The sequence below is a fragment of the Rhipicephalus sanguineus genome, chromosome 3 (assembly GCF_013339695.2).
Source record: "Rhipicephalus sanguineus isolate Rsan-2018 chromosome 3, BIME_Rsan_1.4, whole genome shotgun sequence".
NCBI lineage: Eukaryota > Metazoa > Arthropoda > Arachnida > Ixodida > Ixodidae > Rhipicephalus > Rhipicephalus sanguineus.
In genome coordinates, this window is record NC_051178.1 from 212,381,203 (window position 1) to 212,405,623 (window position 24,421).

General features: G+C 42.7%; 1 protein-coding gene across 1 annotated transcript in view; it reads right to left on the bottom strand.

Annotated features, from left to right (window-relative positions):
* LOC119386294 (diacylglycerol kinase eta) overlaps positions 1 to 24,421 on the bottom strand; it is a 79,844-nt gene that overhangs the window by 20,551 nt on the left and 34,872 nt on the right. Inside the window, exons 8-14 of the mRNA XM_049414294.1 lie at positions 22,358 to 22,515; positions 19,328 to 19,576; positions 15,690 to 15,750; positions 14,447 to 14,541; positions 10,029 to 10,125; positions 7,780 to 7,987; positions 3,611 to 3,885 (exon numbers count right to left, since the gene is read on the bottom strand). Of these exons, the coding sequence (XP_049270251.1) occupies positions 3,611 to 3,885; positions 7,780 to 7,987; positions 10,029 to 10,125; positions 14,447 to 14,541; positions 15,690 to 15,750; positions 19,328 to 19,576; positions 22,358 to 22,515 (1,143 nt within the window). The remainder of the gene's footprint in view (positions 1 to 3,610; positions 3,886 to 7,779; positions 7,988 to 10,028; positions 10,126 to 14,446; positions 14,542 to 15,689; positions 15,751 to 19,327; positions 19,577 to 22,357; positions 22,516 to 24,421) is intronic.

Consider the following 24,421-nt stretch of genomic DNA (forward strand, 5'->3'; position numbering starts at 1 on the left):
AAATTTAAAGTGGGCAGTTATAATGTAATAAATTACAGCATATGAAAAAAAATATTTGTTTACATTTTTCTACATTAAAAATTTTACTTCCCAACTCATTAGTATATATTCCAGGGCTGTAATCCCTAAACTTCATGTTCATAACATACTCCCACTATTGCTTCTGCCACAAGCAATGAGCAAGACAACCTCAAGGCCTGTGCAATTTTATCCAGATGAGGCTGTTTTTGATGTATGGGACACCACTTATTCACACAGTAATCTGCCTGATTTATATGTGCCAAGAGATGCTACTTGCAGAACTAGGACATCATCTTTTATTGCAGAGCTAGAGAAATGAAAACATGATGTCTCTATTTCCAGAAATTTTTCTAATTTCAGCAATTTTTGCAATCTACATACTGTCACGAATCCAGGAGCAGCCATGGCATAGCAACAAGACATGGCCAGTGGTGCCACTCACGAAGTGAGATTTGGAGCAGCAAAATGTTAATTTTGGAGCAGTTTGGAGCACCGAAATATGCATTTTGGAGCCCATTGGAGCAACTACATGCACACTGCTAAAGACTTCTAAGAAATTTCGAACACTTAGATTGACAAGCATCATTCCAAATAGTACTGGCATGCTCTAAAGCAATACTGCTGTGGTGACAACATGGTGTTGTCCACGCTTGAGTGTCTCCTATCATTAAATAACAATCAAGATATATGGTATGGTCTATTCTTAATAAAGAAAATGTAGCGCTCTCGTTCGGGCGGCGTGCAAACCCGAGAGCGCGCGATGGCGAGAGAAGAAAATAAAGAAGGTGCTAGGCTGTGGCACGTGAAGCCACGTCTCACGTTCCTGGCTGGCATCGATTATCGTTCAGGCGTGTCTTTCCTTCGCTCCTGTGGCATAAGCCTACAAAAACACCAAATTTGTATACCAGCACTGAATACAGTTTAGTTCTATTATACACCCAAACCTCATTATAACAAAGTCACATCTGCCACGAAAATAACTTCGTTATATCCGAAAATTCGTTATAAACGTTTATTTGTAACACTGTAGCTATGACAAGACTATTCAACATTTACTTCGTTATAACCGATAATTCGTTATATCTGTGATCATTATATCGAGGTTTAAGTGTATGAAGGTCTGAAAAATATGTTTTTATCTACAGAATTTCTGTAGCATATAATCATATGTTTCTTTTTTCCTCAGAAGCTAATGAATTAGTGACGTTCCATTGTAAGAATACCAGACTTGTACACGTTACAGAAAATAAGTAATTGATTACAATTACAATTACTTCCTTTAAAATGTAATTGGTTACAGTAGTCAATTACAGCCCCAGAAATGTAACTGAGCTATTATAGAAATGTAATCAATTACTTTTGCATTACTTCCCTTCAAAATTTTATTGCTGTAACACAATAACAAAGTTTACTCAAACTACAACGAACTATTGTGGCTTGCATGGTAGAGAGATGGCTGGGAGGCTTACTGTGGCTTCTGTGATATAGTGTTACACCTTTTTAAACTTTAAGCAGTTGTTTTTCAAAGTTGTTGTCGCTGATTCTTTCACGTTTCTTTGCTAAGAGGTCAGCTGCTACAGTGAGCACTCTCAATGCATGCGATGGAGGGAAAGGCAGTATTATAACGAAGGAACACCTTGCGCACCAGCTCATAGTTGCACAGTGCTTCGATGCTAGTGTCCATGTCCTCTATGAAGCACCGCACTGCGCTGCTGCTGGCGCTTGAAAAAGGCGTTGCAGGTAAAGCTAAGGAAAAGGAGAAAAAAACAGGCTCCGAGGGGACCCCCTGTCTGACAGGACGACGGGTCCCTACAGAGCGGTCGCATACTTTCGAGACGAGAACTGCCATAGAAGACTGGTTACAACTTGATTTTGGAAAAGAAGTAATTGATTACCCGTAATCAGTTACAAGAAAATGTAATTGAATATCCCAGAAAGTTGGTTTCGAAAAAGTAATCGATTATATTACAAAATTGCAAGAAAATCTAATTGATTACAGTAATCGATTACTTGCAACGCATTACGTACAACTCTGATGGATACCAATGAGGTTCTCAGTTTGATAGTAAACTTGCATTTTGCGGCAACCTTACTGCACAGAAAGTTTTACTTTCCAGTTTTTCTTCAACAGACAGAAGGGCTATCACAAGTTTACAGCAGGTGGGTACGTCATAAGGTCAATCTGCGCGACAGACAAAGGAGCATGCACCACGGGATAAAGACCGCTACCTCAGCCAGGGTGGCCTGTTTGCGTCGTGCTCAGCGCTTTGTTTGCGCAAAAAATGGAGTGAAACACTCACTAGACAACCTCGAGCACGAGGGTATTCACGGTGCACACAACGTGTGGCACTGTGCAGGACTTCACATTGACTATAGAACTAGATATACCATTCGCGATTCGAATTATTCGTGTACTCACTATTCGAGTATTCGAACACCTTCAGTAAAAAGTAACCATAGCAGAACACAATGCTCACAAGAGCGTGGGATCAGCCACACTGGCGACTACAAATATGTTTTATGCAGAAAAACACGCAATCTCGAATGTTAACCGTTTGTATCGAACCGCTGCGTAAATACATCACATGCACAGAATTGATCGTTCCATAAAACAAACTGCTAATACATCACAGTGCTGCACGCTTCCGCGAATTTCTACAACAGTAAGCCATTAGGTTTAGAAGATATAAATTACATAGTTTAACTGAATCCGTGCACAACGTTTTTGCAATGTGAAGGCTGATAACTGTGCAACAATAGGTAGTATGCACCGCATTGGTCGACGCATAAAACAAAACAGTAGGTTACTGCGGTGCAAGTTTCCACGAATACTATTGACAGTATGACCATTTAGACTAAAAAAAATATTACATTTCCAATGAGAATCTGTTTACAACGTTTTTAACAAGGCGAAAGGTGCTGCTCAATGCCACGCATATATGCACGCGCAAGGAACACATGAGTATCTGCAAGAAAGCTTATCTTTCTTCATTGCATTGGCGCAAACCTTCCTCTTAGAAGTCGTCGGCACTCGGCAAGATTTGTCCTATACGCAAAAAAAGGCAGCACAATACAATTGATGCAAGCGAGGCAATACGCTCAGGCAAGAAAAGCGCAGCCATGACAAATGACAATGCTACGAAAAGCACAATTTATTAAGCCCCTTTGTCAAACACGTCACACACGTATGCAGGCCACTATTGCCACACACATTTCATGCGGTCACTAATTTTGGCCATGACTTCCAAGATCAGCCTTCGCATGCTGTCTTGGAGGCAATGTTTGGGTGCATTTAGGCGCAGTATCGTCATTCTTTATCAGGATGGTGCAGAAAAATCTTGTTTGGTGCAATTTGGCACATTTGGTGCAAGAGTGGGAGCACTGCATGGCAAATCCAAGCATGACACAGGTGACTCTTTTGAAACAATGTTCTCTTGCAAGATGACAAAGCAAATTGGATGTGGCACTATTATTGCCTCGAATTATCACTTGGTAGCAAAAGTTTGCTTTTTTTGCTTCATCATCAAAGCTTGTCCAAAGGCACCAAACAGCCTTCTCTTAAATTTGCGAGTCCTCATCCTGACAGTACCTGCAGTGTGTCCTTGAGCGGTGCACCAACACTCTGTCCCATGGCAATGCCCCAGGGGTCCCAGCATTCCGATGACTCATGAAAGCTGGTAGTCAGCACAGGTAGCTCTGCTGACAACTCGGCATCTGCAACCAGGGTGCTTCCTCCGCCAGGGTCTACAAGGTCCGTCCATGGTGGCTGCACCTCGTGGCCTTTCTCTTCCTCCCGATAAACTTGTTCTGCGTCCTCCACATTCTCCTCTCGCACTTTGGTCTGGGCATTCTGTTCATCCACGGCTTTACATTGGAAGGTGAGAAAACAACATTCAAGTGACCCACCTGCTAGATCTTGTGTGACCAAAGCTAGAACCACATGACATGTTTTTCACGAGAAAGAAACGTGATGCACGGCGAATGTTCACGTTATCGCTGTCGCGAGAGCAGCCGCACAAGAAAAATGCAGCTGTAATTTCACACCACGTTTTCTGAATTGGCAGACATAAATACCAATGGCATGAATTGTGTGCATTTCTGCACAGGTAATATACTTTTAACATTACCGAACACTGCAATGAGAATTATTGTTGCGTAATTGCTAAATGTTCCTTTATCCATTTTGAACACTATACATTGACAGAAGCAAAAGGTGGACACTACATACAGAGCCATGTTAGCCGCAGCAGCATAAGTTTTTGTCAGAAGATTTCAATGCGTGTGCCAGCTTTGCCGAGAAAATGTTCCGTAAAGATGCGTGAAAGGCAGGACCATTTGGTGGTATTGGAAGAAACCAAACCAAAATGCCACGTGACTGCGCTCTGAATTCATTGGAGGATGCACATACGATGCAACACGCAAGGCGTTTTTTTCTGCTCTGAGTAGCAATACATGGCTGCACGATATTGTGATGGATCCCGTCGAACATGTATAAAAAAAGTGACATCTGTGGCCCTGCAGCTGCACATGCAGCTCCAGCTTAACAGTACTTTTAAAATAAATATCAGCTTTGCTGGTAAGACTTGTTGAACAACACACACGAGTAGTGCCGGACACAGACTGAGTGATGCGGGCACACATGTCCTCTTTCTACTTCATTACAAACAAACAACCTTGTTTTCAAACCGCGAAAAGTCGATCAGTTAGCTCACAGCAAAGTGCCTGCCTTGTTTGGCCATTTCAACCTCCATGAGCCAAGGTAGCAAGATACATATGCATTAAACTCTCCATTCTTTCTGCCTTTTGTCATTCATGTGATGTGTGAGATAAGACGATGACTGCTAAGAAAAGAATGAGAAATGAAATTACTTGTTACAAAACATGGTTCCCGGTCATGTTCTTGCTGATATCTTTTTACAAATGCAGCAGAGAGAAGCTTCCACTATGCATGGTTGCAGCAAGCACCCCACATTAACCCTGTTTTGCCCAGACGCAGCCCAATCGAGATTTTTGTCACTTTGCCCATCGAGATTGTTTGTCAAGGCTATCTGGGGTATTCAATTTCAATCCAACCTCAGTGCAGGCCTTATACAAGGAAAGCACACTAAAAAGCTAAGGCCACATTTTGTTCTTTCATTTTTGTACGACAGCTTGCATTGTCACCGCAAGATGCAGCAAGTGGAAGCCCCCTTGGATATAGTAAGGATTTGATTTTCAATTAGAGAATGATATTTCTCCTGCTGAGCACTTTATACATAATTAACATACAGTGAGAAGGTTCCAAATCACAACCAAGAAAGAAATGGAAGATGAGATAAACTGACCTCTTTCAGTGTGCTCATAATTTGCCGAACTGCTTTCTTGAGACTGTTGGCCCTCAACATGAGAGCTTCTCGCTGTATAATGCTGTCTGCAGATAACACAGAGAGGCAATGCATAATAACAATAATTAGCTTTATAAGCCTGTAGGAATGCATGAGAAACAATGTTATACGGGGCATGTTTCAAAGAAAGATGCCTGCCTGTGATGGACCATAATATTACGTGCATAGAATTAGCACTATAAGAAAACAAACAGCTTACTGGACATTCCAATAGTCCACTTGTAGCTCCACTCTGAACTGGTATTTGATGTAACCTTGCTGTTGTGGTGTGAGCACTACCTTTAATGCTTTAACGTGATATGACTACAGATGAAGCTCGATTTAACGAAGAGATGGCAAAGCTTGAATTACTTTGTTAAATTGGGAAGTTCATAAAATCGAGAAAAGGATTTTTCGGCCCTTTGCAATCTAAAACTGTAACACAGCACCCCCAGAAGCTACCTAGGCACTGTGCTTGTGGATTAGCCCCGCCTGCGAGTGTAAAAAGACCTGGACATAGCCTCACATGTCCGGGAAATGCAGGCCAGGTAGACCGCAAAGCTGACAGGCTGCTGATATGCAAAAAGGGGGAGAACAAATGCAGCGACTATGAGCAGGTTGAGCGAGATTGTTGAGAGAAGACAGCGAGTGCCATTTGTTGCATAAGCCATGAAATAACAAAAGCAATCGCCATAGTTTTCCCGTGGGAGCACCTACAGGGGCAAAAAATTGCTGCCACTCCTAGTGCCATCATGGTTTAAGAGCGCTAGCGACTGTTGAGTCCGCTGTGTTGTGCATGGGTGGTGTGCAGCCTCGTCAAAACAAAAGAAGGGTTGTGACTCGGGCAGCTGGTCGTTTTAACGCAATAGCGTTAGAGTGCATAATCAAAGAAAAACCCGACTGCATCAAAAACAAGAAAGAAATAATGTTTAATGCCTTTATTTCAGGAAAATCTTCGTTAAATTGGGTTTTGGCACCGAGTTAGTTTCGTTAATTTGGGTTGACGACAACACTGAACCCTATGGGTGCCTGCCAAGGAATGGAAAGTTTTTCGTTAGATTCAGAATGTCATAAAATTGGGTTTTGTTAAATCAAGTTTTAACTGTACTCATATTCTAGCAATGGCCCTCATTATGGATATACTGCGCTGTGGTGTGTAGTGTACACATTTAATGACCACCTATAACAATAATGTTGAGAACATCAATGTTATTTAGCACCATGAAAATTAATTATATTGTGGAACTTTATATATGTATAAATATATATATTAGGGGTGTGCGAATATTCGAAATTTCGAATATTTTTCGAATAGCGATTGCTATTCGATTCGATTCGCACTGGATTTTTACTATTCAAACTATTCGAACTTCCCAAAAACAAATACAGCCAACGTCCGATTGAAAGTGACCCCTTCAAATTTTCAATATGCTTCCCCTCATTACACACTCGTATTGCGGCAAAGCTGCCTTTCAAGCTCCGTTACGGTCGAACTTTGCCAAGACGCAGTCAACGTCCGATTAGAAGTGGTCCCTAGAATTTCAATATGCTTCACCTCATCACATCCCGGTATTGCGGCAAAGCTGCCTTTCAAGCTCTGCTACGGTCGCAAATGTACTACTAACTCAAGAAAACGCTGGTTCCAACATGAAAATGAAATATGTGGCAGAGGTGGGGGCTCAGTTAATGCTGTTTTGGACCTTAAATTTGGGCAGGAAGTCCGAAAAATCGGAAGCCGAAGCTTTTTAGCATCCAAAATTTCAGATGTTCTTATATATCGACGTCTACGAGGCAGATTTGGAACTCCAGACTTGAAGAGAGCACACCCTTGTCAGCCACATCATTTGGGCTTCCGCAGAAGTTGAAAGAGGAGGAGAGGCCGAGGAAATGGCATCTTTGCCTATCACGTGTAAAGTGTTGTCGGCAACACTTTGGTCGCACCAAATCATGTACATAAATACAATTCGGCCTCTACATTGCCTCATTCTTGATAAGACAACTATGAAACACCACCCCGCCAGTGCTTCATCAACCTAGCGAAAAGAAACACTTTCATGTTGCTATCTCATAAGAATATCCTTAGGAATCCTCTCTAACTTTTTTTCTGCAATTTCACTTCGAAGTATTCATAAAATATTCTAGAAATATTCGAGAAATATTCGAAACATATTCGATTCAATTCGCACTCACACTTCAATATTCGAATTCGCTTCGCACCCAAGATTTTGCTATTTGCACAGCTCTAATATATATATATATATATATATATATATATATATATATATATATCTTTATATATATATATCTTAAACACTGGCATTTTAACCAAATACAGTTGTACAGTTGCATGCATGGGGTACTGCAGAAAGTGTGCAGTAACTCTGTACTCGTGTACTGAGAAGTAGGTGCTGTCTCAAGTTTGCAAATGAACATTCGCAGCTGACCTTTGTTGGCTTCAGGGCTGTGCCTGTTCTATTCTCATCCTTGTCTTCGTCCGGTTCCTTCTTGCCAATTTGTGCCTCAGGCTCCGACTGCTCAATGGCCAGTGACTCTTCTTTCAGAGTTTTCAGCAAGGAGTCCAGTTTTTCGTTGAGAATTTTGCACTGTACATGCAATGCATCAGACAGAAAAGGCTTTTACAAAGCTGGCAGAATGCATTGACTAGCATATGCCTGATACCACAGTGCACAACCAACACTGCTGCACAGAACAGTAAATGAAGACCGTCTATGCCTACTTGGCAAGCAGTGCAGCTGCTGCCTAAAAATTTGGGATGACTGTCACAGCAACGGCTCAACTAGGCAGCTAAGAAACGTGCAACGAGCTTGTGACTGGCATGCCTACAATTACCAATGTTCCTGTGAGCAAGATGTACTAGATGAATTACCTATTGCTTTTAAATATGAGGCTGACTCAAATGAAAACCTTAAAGAATATCGACTGCATAAACACAAAGCACAAAGCTGTATTGCTCTTTGACGTAATCTTCCTCATACTCAATGCAAGTTTGCCAGCATTTACAAGACTCCTAAATTGACAACAGCTCTTAAACATCACACAGTATTCAACAGGCAGTAGTCACACAATAAAAAAAGTAAAAAACGCGGGCTAACATACTAAGTCTGATGACTATAGTGGACTGTCGATATTTACGCTGTTCCTGTGTCAGCACCTGGACAATGCTGTCACCTAGTGAAAGTCTGGCACAGTGTCTTAAAAACGTGTTTGCCATCTTACAGGCTGCTGGCACTATCTATATATGTTTGGTACACATATACAGTTTTCTTTAAACTCATCCTCGCACAACACGAAAAAGAACTTGCATAACATTGAATTTCATTATGTTTAAGGCACATTTTTTCAGAATGTACCAGACCCAAGTAAACAGTGGCAGCTAGTAGGAACACAATGAGTGAAAATTATGAGAGGTTACATTGCTAACTACAACTGTACAACTATGACTCTTAGCTTGCCGTTCAGACAAGCTTTTTACTGCTGTGGTAACGACATTCAGCAATTTCAGGCATTGCATATGCTTGTAACCATTTATAAAAGAACACGAGAATTTTACCACAATGAACGCTCTATATCCTCAAACCAAGTTCAGTTTCTTTAGTCCAACTTCAATGCAAACATGAGCACATCCATTTCAATGGTGCACCGCTGTCAGAGCATGGATAATAAATATGCACGTGAGAAAGTGAAAGAATTGCACACTCTCACAAATTGTGCTGTGCCTCTGTGTTGAGCAGAACTGCCCTTATTATGCAACTTATTTTTCATAGGAGGCACAGCTCTTGATAAAAGTGGCTCACTAGATGAACAAGCAACATTGGAAACAGATTGACTAGGTGTCTTGAGAAGCCCAGACACATAATAATACACCCATGTCACCTGGGTGTTTCGAAGGCCTTCCAACCAATAGTGCACTGACTCCAAGGTCAAGCTCAAGCTGCTACATGGGCGCTTTCGAAGGCAGTCAAGTCCATAGTCTATAGAGTCAACAGAGGACACTACAACTCTATCGAAACCCCGATGGCCACTGACACGGAAGTGGAAACAGCACAAACGCACCTTCTCATTTATTGTGCTCCTATTCACGGTTAGAAAGAGAAAAAATTGAACCATTATGCTCTAAATATAGTATATATGTGTGCTAATAATCATTTAAGAAAGAATTTTTGCCACTTGTAACGTACGAACCGCACATACTCTCGACAACAATGATGTGCCTGTGTTGTCGAGAGCATGTGGCAGGCGCATCGAGCGGCACAAACACTGCCACAGTTTCGCTGCTCAACAACTTAAAAATTGCCGTGTAAGAGCACGACAAGTCCATCGAGTCGAAGGTCATTGACAAGATGGCCTTTCAAGAGTGCCTGTGTGACATGGGTATTAAATGACTATGAAGTAAGATGAGTACAGAATGCTACAGTCTGCACAAGAAAGTGGTGCACAGCATTAATGAAGCAATTCCTCTTGGCTTCATACAGGGCCCTAGTGTGAGTGCAGTGATGGAATCATCATTTTTAGAGCTGTCACATTTAGTGTCTTCAGCAGACCTTAAAAATGACATGTACTGCCTTCATATTGCCATTGGGAACTTGAGAGATGCCTGGCAAATCGTTGTTCATCTCCACTCACCTTATGTGATATAGAGTCTTTGTCAATTTCAGTAGAACCACAAGAGTCGGCAACACCCACTTTGGCAATGAAGTCCTTCACGGTCTCACACAGGACTCTGCAGTATAAATGTACATAGTACAACAGATTGAAAAGAATGACACTGCAGTGAATGAGTGAGACTCTCTGACAAAGAGCAAGAGGAAGCCTTTGTAGAACAACTGCGCACACAAATATGTACCTGAACGTAACATCTGCTTATTTGACCAAGATCGACTGCATCAAGGGCAAAGTATGTAGCACTACAATAATCAGGAATGGCACAGAGGCACAGAAAGGAAAAGTGAGGCCTACAGCCAAGTGTTGTTGGCTCAGCTTAACTCAAGCAGGTGAACCTTGATCACCCAAAAATTGTGCATTGGCAAGCGTTACTCAGTGACAGCTCTCAATCACCTCCTAAGTGACTAGAACAGTACCTAAAGATTAACACAAACCCGCCTCATTCCTGTATCCCAATGTGACATAAACCGAATTTTACGAAGAACAAAACGTGAATTATGTTTATCCACCCGATTCCCAGACAGCACAAAGGAATCGATTCTGTACGCTGTTGACCCTAACCTTGAGTGCCAATTAGACCCCCAACTCCCAAGACGTATCAACACACTCATTCATCGCCTAAGACTCGGAACCGCTTACACAAAACACTTCTGATTTCGGATTCATCGTGCATCATCGTCAACATGTTCGTGTGGCCACGACAATGAGGAAGTGCATCATCTGTTGCTCGACTGTCCCAAGCATGACACACATAGACAGCTACTCGAACAGGAACTTCACACGCTGGACTCTGAGGGAACGTTTTCCTTAGCGAAAATACTAGGGGTGTGCGAATATTCGAAATTTCGAATATTTTTCGAATAGTGTTTGCTATTCGATTCGATTCGCACTGAAATTTTACTATTCGAACTATTCGAACTTCCCAAAGACAAATGCAGTCAACGTCCGGTTGAAAGTGACCCCTTCAGAGTTTCAATATGCTTCACCTCATTACACTCTCGTATTGCGGCAAAGCTGCCTTAGAGCTCCGTTACGGTCGAACTTAGTCAAGAGAAAATCCGGTTGGAAGTGGTCCCTAGATTTTTAATATGCTTCACCTCATTACACCCCCGTATTGCGGCAAAGCTGCCTTTCAAGGTCCGTTACGGTCGAACTTTGCCAAGAGACAGTCAACGTCCGTTTGGAAGTGGTCCCTAGATTTTCAATATGCTTCACCTCATCACGCCCCCGTATCGCGGCAAAGCTGCCTTTCAAGCTCCGCTACGGTCGCAAATGTATTAGCTCAAGAAAACGCTGGTTCCAACATGGAGATGAAAGATGTGGCAGAGTAGGGGGCTCAATTAATGCTGTTTTTGACCTGAAATTTGGGCAGGAAGTCCGAAAAATCGGACGCCGAAGCTTTTTAGCATCCAAAATTTCAGATGTTCTTATACATCGACGTCTACGAGGCAGATTTGGAACTCTGGACTTGAAGGGAGCACACCCTTGTCCGCCACATCAGTTGGCCTTCCACAGCAGTTGAAAGAGGAGGAGAGGTTGAGGAAATGGCATCTCTGCCTATCACATGTAAAGTGTTGTCGGCAACACTTTGGTTGCACCAAATCATGAACATAAATACAATTCGGCCTATACATTGCCTCATTCTTGATAAGAAAGACAACTATGAAATATGACCCCACCAGCACTTAATCAACCTAGCGAAAAGGAACGCTTTCATGTTGCTGTCTCACAAGAACATACTTAGGTATTCTCTGCAACTTTTTCTGTAATTTCACTTCGAATTATTCGAAAAATGTTTGAGAAATATTCGAAAATTATTCGAAATTATTCGATTCGATTCGCACTCAATCTTTATTATTCGAATTCGCTTCGCACCCAAAATTTTGCTATTCGCACAGCTCTAGAAAATACTAGGCCCATGGCCGACTAGGATAAACCATAAAGCAATGAAAGTGCTCCAGCGTTTTTTTGAAGACACTAATATTTGCGATGGCTACTGAGTTCTTGAACTTGTAGGACTGTATATATCTATATATATATTTTTTATTTATTTTGTTATCCTAACAACTATGTGGAAAGGGGTAGCCGTCACCAAGCAATGGTGACAACAACTCCTTCATTTATTTTCTATTTCAATAAAAAAAAATTAACACAAAGCGCTGCTTGAAAGGCACGATACGAGATGCATTTTAATGAGGGTGTCCAAATAAATCCTGACCATTTCGAGTTCTTTATGAGCCCCTATAGACCTTTTTTTCGTGGGCGCCATCATATTGCCTAGTGGGCGGGGCCGTCTCTGGTCTGGCACCCCACTGGCATGTGCAAAGCTCCGTGTTTGTATGGAAGATATACGTGCGGCTGCAGTCGTAGTCGGTTTTTTTTCGTTTTGGCGCACTGAATTTCGTATCAAGTGATGCGGTCTACGTAGGAAATGAATCTGTGAGACGTCCTGAAACGGTTTGATCCGTTCAGAGTCAATGATGTTAATATACGGTGGTGCAAACGTGTCGCAAGTGGTCGATATCATATATTTTCGGCACTGTCTGTTGGAAAACTACGCAAATATTTCAACCTATTCTAGTAGGGCAAGCAAGTGCAGCCACTCTTAGCAGATACAATAAATTTGTTTCTTGGGCTTTAATCTTCTAGTTTGTTCTTTCATTCACGGTGTGTTTATGTTGTCACACCGACTACCGCTCGTAGATGCGGTCGTGCGTGAGCATGCAGTCTCAATTTCGTGGCGCGGACGGCATCTGTTTGTTGCTTGCAAACAGTTGCCTATCTTGTTACTCAACTTTTAAGTGACCGCTTATTACTCGCTTGTTTACTGCCCATCAGTGTGGATGAAGTCAGAGCTGTTTACAGGAATGTGCTGGCACATATAAAAACAATGCCGATGTTGACATGCCAGCGCACTTCTTTTTTGAGTCGTGATATTTGATTGGATTTCGGCGGCAATAAGATGAAAATGGTTAGAAATAGGTTTCTTTTGCCGGTGAGGCACGAAGCGCGCCCGGGCTCGAGCCTTTGATCAGCATCGAAGGTGATTCGCATTTTTTTTTGTAACTTCATCTGCCAGATGTACTGTTTTTGCAAAATTCTTGCTGTCATTCGCAAAGCTAAGCAGCAAAATTGGCAGTTCAAGAAACACTAGACAAGCGTAACAACATGGTTTTTGTATCGTGCTTAGAAGCGAATTAACTATTGTATATATCATTGCTCGACTTGTCGGACATGGTTCTTGACCACATAACATTTTGTCTTCCTGAGGTAGTTGTCCTAAACACAAAGTGACAGAACTCTTTTCTTTATTTACTATTCGGCTTTCATATGGCTCGTATACGATACACCCTGCTGTCTTACGGAAGTTGTAGCCTCGCGACAAAGATCTCGCCATATCCTTTTCATGTAGTGTTCATGTAGTGTTCGGATTTTACAAGGCTGGTGTGGAGCACATATAAATGTATAGTGGTTACCCTGCTGCGAAGTGAGGGATGTCTCATCCATGCTAATGCCGGTATACATCAACTGCAGCGATCACCATGTTGAGCCGAGCTACGAAGCTGATTGTTAGTCCAGACACATCATATTAAAATATAATAATAAAACGAAGCGAAAACAACTCAGGTGGCTACTCGAGTGCTACTTAGATGTTTTGCACTTAACCGGACAGAGCCGTACTTGACTGCTTATGTTTGTTTGCAAATCTGACCATATCCGATTGACATATGACTGTGTGGAACGCTGGGAATTCCGGATATATTACGGCACTTGCCGATTTAGAACCTGTAATGTAACACAAACGATGTACCTTGAAGAGTCCGCAACCGCAAACACTCCGCATTTGGTGATGCACGTCGCATACTTATTCAGACAACACTTCCCTTTTTTCTAATATTGTTACAACAACCGAAAACAGCCCAGTGGTTTCCCGTTGACCTTTGGCTGGTTGACATCATAATAAAAGAGAACAAAATCCACAGGTAAACCTAAAACAGGCAAAAAAAAGACAGACGACGCTACTCATCCAAGCACCAGCCCGCACACTCTGCGCCGTTGCGCACGAGCCAGAAAGGAGGAAAGCGCTGGTTGCCAGATCGGCGCTCCTCACCTGATGCAACGGTCTATATCTATGTACAAAGGCATTTTTGCACTTTGCCCCCTTTTATATGCATTCACTGTGACCAGGAATCAAAGCCACGCCCACGTGCTTGGCAGTGCAATGTTATAGCCACTAGGCTACTACAGCAGGTCCTAGAGAAGGTGCTGATCGTTACCAGAATAATATTCATTGTAATATTAGCAATAATAAAATGGTAAAGCAACCAATATGACTCAAAGAAACAAAGATTAGGGAAACATATGGCATTTATTCTTACTTTGCTGATGAGATCACCACTGAGTGCTGATCAGAGTGCAGTATCTGCGATAGGTGAGCAACCACAGAATCTTCGTAAACGGTGATTCGGTCATACTGAAAAGAAAAGAAGATGCATTCAAGTTGTGTGCCAGCTGGCTGCTTTCTACATGTCTTGACAACAACTTACCTTATTCACCGTACATAACAAATACAACATTCTGTGTGAAGCAAAGTTTTAGTGGAATGGTGCATCATACGCTTGACAAATAACAGTGATGCATGCATTTCTTTGCTTTAATCTTATGCAACATGTAGGTGAAATGTTTTTCAGCAATAAGTGGCTTTTGTGTGCATTCACATAAACTTGAGCAAGCAAGATGACAAAAGATGAGGCAGGACTTGTTTTCTGTTGTTTTGTTTGCACTGAAGAAATTACGATGCAATGTTTATGCACCACTAATTTCACCACATTAAGCAATTTTTACATTGTCATGCATCACAGCAGCATATACCCATGGTGCAAACATTTACCCAGCATGCATATGCATGTGGTGGAACACAGTGAGTGGCTGAATAAAAGAAATTGTTAAATTTTATAATGTACTATTCTATTGCCAGGTCACTTTGCTTTTGGGGATAAACTAACATGTTTGTGTTTTATGTAGAAATTAACTTTTTTGTTATGCAGAACTGAGGTGCGCTTACTGGCACTACTTTTCCTGTGAGCATACAAGGCCCATTCACTGATACTTGCGATCAGCGCACATATAAGCTTCATATGAAAAGCCACAAACATATCTGCAGAGATGCCGGTCAATCCAGCACCAGCTGTTTCAAATCCAGAAAGGTAGGCAAGGAAAGCTTTGTTATACAAGTGCTAAAACAGTGCACAAAAAAAATAAAAATTGTGCTTACACAAATACAAATCGTTTAAACCAAAGGCTTTTCTGAAAACTGCTAAATCAACCTAGTTCTTACCAAGAGCGCTCAACTGCTACCTTCCTGAAGGCTGATTCTTTGCAGTGATAACAAGGTACACATCAGCAAATTATTTATCTGTAACCAACATAATGCCATTCAAAGTGTCAATATGAAACCAAAGTGCACTTTTCATGTTGTGTGCTGAAAGTGGATAAACTGCATCGACATTACTGGGTGAATAAACAAAACCAAATAGTTCTGAAAATTTTAAGTTAATAAAAATCTCAAAAAACTTCAGTAAACTTGAGAAATTTTATCAATATGTGAAAATGTTGGCGTACCAGAGTAGACATCTTTCTGGAAGGCAGTGGCATGGTTCCTTCATAAGTCATAATGCTCCACCTACATAAAAATCAAGTTCAATGTAAGACATTACGGAAAATTTAGCAGTTTCATTAACTTGGTTCTTGTCCTTTCAACATAGAATGAAATACATAAACTTATAAAGAATTCTGAAGTTTTGCTTGCAAATGTTTATCGTACTATTCATGCAGGACTCATCAGTTATATATAAGCACACCAAGCAGACTAGCACATCACCAGTTGCCTGCACAGTTCTGATTACATTTCGACATTGAAGATATATAAATTTTGACACGGTCTTCAATGTTCTCATAGAAGCGACATAACTTTAAAGCTGCATAGTAATCAGAGATTTCTTTGGGGAGTGAAAGAGTATGGTGTCCATGTATGTATGATTGCTATCACCTTCCCATCTTTAGAAATTCAAGTACAGACTCCAGAACTTACTGGAACTGCTGTAAAGGTTGCAATGAATGCTTAATCACATCTGCATGAAGCCAACACACAAATAGGAAAAGTAATCTCAGTTTTAATTGAGGTACACAAATTATTAAGCTAAAAGGAAAATGAAAGTGGACAGAAAACAATTAGGCACTGATGGGAGCCAAACCCACAAACCTCCCTGTCGTACGTGCGTTGCACTATATGGTGGCCGTCCACAATTTTTTGGGTACTTAAGGACAAGAACCCAAAGACTCGTTGCCATTGTATCTGCCACCTCAAACTCACTACCTCATGCAAGAAATGTCTTATGGCCCAGCTGATGTCACATCACCAGTCGGCTTGACAAAATGAGGGTTATCAATAGTTGACTAGTGCAGTGATTCCACTCCTGCGCCAACTGCGCCAAAGTGCGCCAAATTGTATTTACTGCGCCATCCTGATAATATCGACGAAAACTGCGCCAAACTGCGCCAAAGTCTCGGGTTTGGGGGCGTCTATCACCGGCAATCGCATCGCCGGCGCGTCAGAACATGAGCAGCTTGATCTTGGGGCTGCCAAAGTCGCAACCATGGGCCAAGAATTATTCCGCTGAATAAATAGCGCTCGCGCGTGCGTCCCGAGTAAGCCACGGTGTCATGCACGGTGCCGACGCAGCTTCTGTTCTGCAAGTCGACTCGACAGCAAAACGCGCTCCCTGCAGAGGCTCGTGACGTCTAGGCCTATCGGTAGCGAGAAAGTGCGACGGCGATTCATCGGCGGACATCGTCTGTTCTAGAAACGCTGCTGATAGCTCATTTCAAGCGTCGCACGGCACGTAAGGAAAGCAATCTTCAGTAATAACTACATGTGTGCTGCTCAAATGTCTGTCGCTTCTGTTTCCGGACATCGCGGAATGAAATCTGGGATCGCTAGCAGTATATATATGGAAAAATATCGAATTTTCCTTGAAGTAGAGCACCAAGTCGGGCTAGTTGGTTAAGGTTCATTATGACGACTAAAACTGCGCTAAAAAGACAAAGACAAAGAGCAAAACACTGCGCGAGTCCTGTTTTCCTCTTCTTTGTCTTTGTGTTTTTAGCGCAGTTTTAGTCGTCATAACGAATTTTCCTTGCTTCGCGTTTATGGAAAAGCACGCGAACGGTGGGAACGCGTTGACACTTTTCCTCAGATATATTTTATCCATGGATCTTCACCCAGAAGAGCTTTTTCGTAATTCCTTCCACCAGCACATTCGAGTTTGTAATCACTCTGCGGTAAATATCCCCTAAAAGGCCCTGCCCTTTCGAGTTCACGTGCTCCTATGGTTCCAATTCGAGTTTTTTCCTTGTTTTTTTTTTTTAATGTCATCTCATTAATAAAAGCATATCTCCTGGTCGGAGCAGCTGCAAATGCGCAGCTGTCAGTAGCAGGCCCGTCGCTGACGGCCCACAGTGAAGCGGCTATGCCATGTTACACGTCCGCCCCTCGCTTTCGAGGGCCAATAGCTGACGATTAAAAAAGCTCACAGTTTCGCTTAAGGGCGAAGCAACGAATGCGATACCAACAAATTGTATTGTTAAACGGAGTAAGGCTAACAGCTAACTCTTTTGAATCAGATCTCGCGTAACTCAACAAAACGCTGGTTTAAAGGAATATGGCCGCTACAGGAACCGAAGCGTTTTCGTGCTCGAGTTCTCTAAACGCGAAGTAAGCGTTGAGAGCACAGCAAGTTTACGAGCCGTCTCCTGATGCCACGAGATAGCGTGCGCGCAAGCGACTGCGCCCTTCGAACGATGCAGTCCCCTCCCCCTCCGCTCCCCTGGCGTCCCTTCATGCTCCTTACGAAAGACGGGCGGGGCGTTTCCTCTGTTGTTTGATGAGCAAGCGACGGCAGGCCCGCACGCGGGAAAATATCTCATGCGCTCTCCGTGCGACGGAGACAGACGGCCGGGCAGTTTAATCTCCTCTTCAGCCGCGTTCGTCGCCAGCGCTCGCGAGATTTTACCCGCGGCTAGAATGCGCGTGGTGATGTTATTAGTTTGGACTTTATACGGAAGATTACGGCGACTGCAAAAATCCGCCGAGAGTGTCCATATAATTGCTATCCCGACAAAAACTAAAAAAAAAAAAAAATATGAGGAGCCATTTCACTCTGTGAAATGGATGATAAGCGAAGCTGTTTTGCGCATGGCACAGAGGTGACATGGTGGAGGACAGTTTCGTATGTAAGGCCAGGTTGTTAACGGCCAGGCTGTTAACGTTCAATCCGCAATATTAATGCGAAAGCCTTAGATGCTTTATCAAACACGAAAATTGACCGTCGGCGGCGTCAATCGATTGACGGAAAAAATAATCATAATGTGATGGCGTCATCATCACGTCATAGATTGTGAAAACTTGTGACCTCATCATGGCGTCATATATCGTGATGCCTCGTGATGACGTCATCACATGACATCGTCGCTTTACAGTGCTTCATGTAGCTAGCGCAAAACTAGGTGAGGTGCAGAAAGCTTGCAGAGAGGGAGGGGGAGGATCAGATCGTCGATCGAGAGGAAAAAGAACCTGGCTTTCGCCTTGGAGTTTTCTTAGGGGAATGCATCAGCGACACTGTGACTCTTTGGCGTTGAGGCACTGCTGTACATAACGGCGTTTGTCTACCACGTCTGCTGATAACCACATGGATGTATTTAGATTGTTATTTCATGAAGTGCAATTTTATTGATCCGGTATTCTGTTTATTTGCTAGTGTCGAAAATAATCGCCGAAGAGGTTAATCCAGAACACTCAACTGCAAGAGCCCTTGTTTTTTCATTAGCGAGTGAAGTATGGAGTTCTCATGAGATGATTTTTTCGATTTGAATCGAAATATTTCTAGCCTTCATAAGAGCCCCATAATAATATTCAGGTGCTTGAATGTTAATGCAATATGCTTCTGTAGTGCACTCCAGGATGTAAAATTTGCTGCTCCACAGTGCTCCCAGATGCGAAATTGTCTGCTCCAAAGTGCTCCAAGATGAAAATTTTTGCTGCTCCAAAGTGCTCCAAAATGGAAATTTTGCTGCTCCAAAAATTGCTCCAAATCAGAAGTCCTTGGTAGCATCACTGCTAGTGTGATACTAAGAATGTGCTAATCAATTATCAATCGCGTGGTAATTATCGATTAGCTGTCAGAGCAGTGAGCAGAACTCACCGGTCAAGAAGCCGTGGAGCCGCATGGGTGTACTTCTCGAGCAGCTGTGGCAGCTGGGCATCATCGTCACAAACTGATCCCCAGCCCAGCACTCGTGCCAGGTCGTTTCCTGTGCCCAGTGGGAGCACGCCCGTCTGGCACTGGCGGTGCAGTGACAGCCGGTCCATCTCACTCAGCACCCAGCTCACGCTGCCGTCTCCCGCACACACAAGCACCCGCAATGGCACAAAAGCCCGAAACATCCTAAGCCTGCACATGCATATGCTCCTACATGAGTATACTGAAGAAGCAAGGTCATGGCACACCCTGACAGTGACCCCAAATAATTCGAATGAATGACGTTTTACGTATTAGTATCCTTCTACCAAGTAACACATATCCTGAGACTGCCCAAACACTAACATCAAGCCAAGCACAATGTTTTATTGTAGTCAACAGGTTGGAGCATTTGAGTCATAATTTATTCATACATAGGGTTACACAAGAGTGGTGCATTGAATCAAGGCATTTGGTTTCTGAACAGAGGACCATAAAGTGAATGTGGCAATCTTATATGCAGCTCCCCCTGCTTAAACCAATGAGATAAGAAAGACCACGAAGTATTTTAGTGAGCCCATGAAATCAGCCTGATCATTTGCTTACAGGCACACTTGAAGTACTGAGAGCTATGCAGCAGACCATACAAAACTTCCATAACAGAAACAAATGAGGCAATTCGGTTAGATCAGTAGCCTCGGACATGCACCACCGCAAAGCTTGATGAGCTTTAGCTTTCTTAGCCTCCACCATGCAATCTGACAGCCCTGCTTCTTCCTCTGAGACCTTATTCTTAAACAAACACACAGTATGACACAATGTGCATTGGCATTAATATTGTTATGAAAGGAAGAAGCAAAACCCAATATGTGTTTACACGAACCATTGAGTCAAGTAAGCATTGTCTTGAAACATCAAGACAATGCTTCCTTCTGCTGGTTTTCTGTGGTCGATACAGGTTAAAGCCTAACCCTGATGCTACAACACACCACGCCTCTAGCCTGCGTAAGTGCTGCCAGGTAAGGAAATGGTGAACTGTATGTCAATGGTGACGATGGCCCATGGGAGTATGACAGGTACACATCGGGACCCTATCTTTGAGTGGGTTTTCTTTTTTTTTGTTGCAGCAGAGAAACTCTGAACACCAACTATACCAGGCTAGTTCTGAATAAAAGTTTCCCCAGATGCCACTGTACTCTACCTGGACACAAATACCTTTCCTATGGCTCACTGATAGAGAACAGGTTTTCCAGACAACCCGTGGAGCTTTTGCTTGCATTGCTCTCTGCTTTAAAGTCATCAGTTATTCCTTATGACTGTGAAACCACATGCATGCCGCTCCTTTTGGCAGGTGTAAAATTATGTTTTCTAGCCTAATGGTCTCGTCCCACATGTTATGAGCATAGGTCTGCAAGCTCACTCATGAGTCAACTCACTCAGACTCACTGAGACTAGATTGAGCCATGAGCCTGAGTGACTCCGGGTGAGTAATATTTTGGTGAGCTTGACTCCGAGTGAGTCCGGTAGAGAAAATTTTTTAGTGAGTCTGAGTCCGAGTGAGTCCGGTTGAGGAAAACTTTGCTGAGTCTGAGTCCGACTGAGCCCTAAGCGTAAAATGTATTTCTTGAGTGAGTGTGAGTAAGCTCCACACCTTTTTGCTGACCTATCGTTCTATCTACATCACTTCAGCATTACCATCAGCCTTATGTCGGCTCACATTTATACGCCCGTCGACTCACACATATACCAGCTCAATATTTATTGATCAGAGGCGTTAGTTACAGAGGGAGGGGGAAGTGCAATGAACTGCCCTCGAGAACTCTTTCACAGGCAGTTCTTGATAAAAACATTTTGTGTGAGTGATCCCTTTCAATAAAAATGTCCTTACTGGATTGCAACCACTGATAAGTCATATTTGAACGTACGAGGTCAAAAAGAAGTAGAGCACCAATTATGTGAGATATTGGTGTAAAAGAGCATTGACACCATGGTCGATAAAGCCATGCATCTATACGCTAACGGACTCATGAGTCGACTCACTCAGACTCACTCAGACTCGGATGGAGCCACGACTCTGAGTGTGAGTGAGTCCAAGTGAGTAATAATTTGGTGAGACTGAGTCTGAGTGAGTCCGGCTGAGAAAAATTTCCGTGAGCCTGAGTCCAAGTGAGCTCTAAGGGCAAAATATATTTCATGAGTGAGTCTGAGTGAGCTCCGCATTTTTTGCCGACCTATGGTTATGAGTGCTGGAGAATTCATATGTTCGAAACCAATCATCGATGTCAAGATTATCAGTCCCAGGACACCTTCCAAGGTCATAAAAAATAGCATCATAGTACACAGCTTCTGTCAACACTGTGGCCACTGTTGCAACAGCTGTTGGAAAATGGCCAAGCTACATCTGCTTTAGAGCTCTGTCATGCGCAAGTAGCAGCCCACCCCTTCAACAAAAACATTGTGGAAAAAAGAAGCAAGACGAGAAATTATTTATGGGGTATATATACACAATTTACACAGACAAGTACACGGGTGCAGGGTCATCTTATTCACACCATGCTCTCCTTCCTCAATGTTATGCAGTGTATGGTAAGAACATATCCATGACAGGTCATCGACTCCTCAGAACTGCCTTGTAAGTGCACCTCTCCATCATGTTTCTCCTTGACACACATAGATGTTTGGTATTGCCTCTGCACTGCATCAAAAAACATTCACTGCTTCATGCATAAATCTCATCATCCTCTTTGATAATTATCACTCATTAAAGCTTCCTTTCAAACCATTAAAGCTTCATTTCAAACATTATGAGACATCTCTAGATTATTACACCACACAAACAAGTCATCCCCCCCTTGTGCAAACCCCATCTCTTCAATCTCCACTGTACATACATTCGAGCATGATGTCATGTGCGCTGATGTTATAAAAATATCTCAACTCCAAGTTCAAATAACTGCTTAGTACATCAAAGATGTTTGCAGTGTTTCAACCTACCCAAGGCTGGGACCTCCATTCATGAGGTCAAAGACTTGAGCTGGATTGAGAAGCTGCTTGAAGCGTCGTATGAAACGGACTCCTTGGTTGTCACCAGACTTGGAGTTGACAAACACCAGCAAAGGTGTGCTACCTGGCTGGCCCTGCTGAGATGGATCCTAGTAAACAACGCATGTATTATAAGGAACATTGAAAAACACGCAGTTGTCATCAAAGGCAGGCCACAACATGCACATGACTGCCTCCATTAGGAGTTGGCATAAGTTTGGAAGCATACTGCAGAGAGCATGGCAAGCCTTGGTTTTCTACAGATGTCAATTCAAATTAAAATTCCTTTATTTTCCAAAAACATTCGAAGTGGTTTTTAGGGCTAAAAGTTGTGGTCTGCGGTTTAACAGAGGCCAAGAAACCAAAACATAAGCCTAACTATATATGGCTCTTCACTGTGACTTTGCTTCAGTGTAGTTGTTAATCATGGCTAGAGCCCCTAACTATGTGCAGTGGAAAATTTTTAATTCAGCAAATTCAAATAGAAGAATCTTCAAAATTCTGCAGCAACCTTGAACAGACATTGGGTACATGTAACATTTTATTTATTATGCACTTCCTGCCTCCAAACATGCTTGCATTATTTTAAAACTGAAGGAAGTTGATGTGACGCTTACTAATAGGTACTTTCTTCACTAAGAGGATGACGCTTGTGAGACGCAATGTCACTGCCCATATCGTCTTCCTGCGTCAACACAGCTGATTGGCACTGACAAGTATTTAAGGGCAATGGAAGAAAGTGTTGGAGTCATGTGTTCCATTCCTGTCTACAAAACAAAAACATCAGAATCCTCACCTGGCTTTTCTTGTTTGGAAAGAAATGGTATTAAGTGCCTGTCCCTAGCAGCATACAAGAGGACTGTAAATCTTCATGCCGAAAAAACTAACAACTGCGCGGCGGGACACAAGTTTGGAATTTATGAATGTGTAGTTCGGCAGTGGCGGCTGTATTGGGACCAAATTTTCACATGTGACGCCAAACGCTGAGGTTTTCGTGAGCCTAAAAAGCAAAAGTACTGGGGTTGCACTTCAAAGCCAGTGGGGTCTGCGTATCGCAGTTCATGAAGAGGGTTGGCTCGATGATGACTAGAAGACCTAGCTTGCCACAATTCCGCAATCAGGTATTATTCAATTCGAATTTGAACTTGAACTTAGCACACCCCTAGTTTTTTGACATTTCCATGAAAAATGTTAATTCTGCAATTTTTTGTGGAATTGTCGAAAGCTAGGGCCTCTAATCATGGCTGATGGTTGCCTTTGTAATAAACACATGCACAACTAAACACCCAACAGCTCATGGCCGCTGCTGGACTGTGGAAGGTGCAGTGGCTTATCCTTCTAAACTCCTACCGGGGAACAATGCGATGGCGTTGTCCTCTTTGTTGGTGCTTGCTTAATACAGCTTACAATTTGCTCAACTGATAAGATGTCTATTTACGTCAGAGTTCCTCAATCATACACGTTGTAAACCTCCCCACAGGCTCCATGCACCAACATCTGGACACACCACTGATCAATATCGCAGAGGTCTCTTGACTGTGGCACCACCAGTATATGGAAAGAAACAAACTATTAAGCAGAATTTTTTGAGTATCGAGTTGCACGGAACCACAAGCCATGCCGCACTGATAAAGCGAGCAGTGTGTCTATGTTCACACTTTGAATTGCGCAGACTACTGTGACAACAGAACTTTTCTACTTTTCTTGAAAGCACTCCACTTAATTCTCACTGTAGTAACTCAAACAGCGACAGCGAGGACTGCACCGATGTGGTGTTTCCTGTCAATGCTCTCGGGTGCCGGGTTACTAACCTCCGCAAATTTGTCCACGGGCATGTCTGGGTTTCAGAGCAAAGTTTTGCGACTGGTATGATTGAACAACTGTGTAGTTCAATTGCAAATCAGTATTATTGGCACAAGAGCACAAGAGCCAGGCGCAAGAGCCAGCTTACTCGGAAAATTGCGGAGGCATTTGAGATGATCAAAAAGAAGGACACGTGCGTGAGCTGCCCTTCTA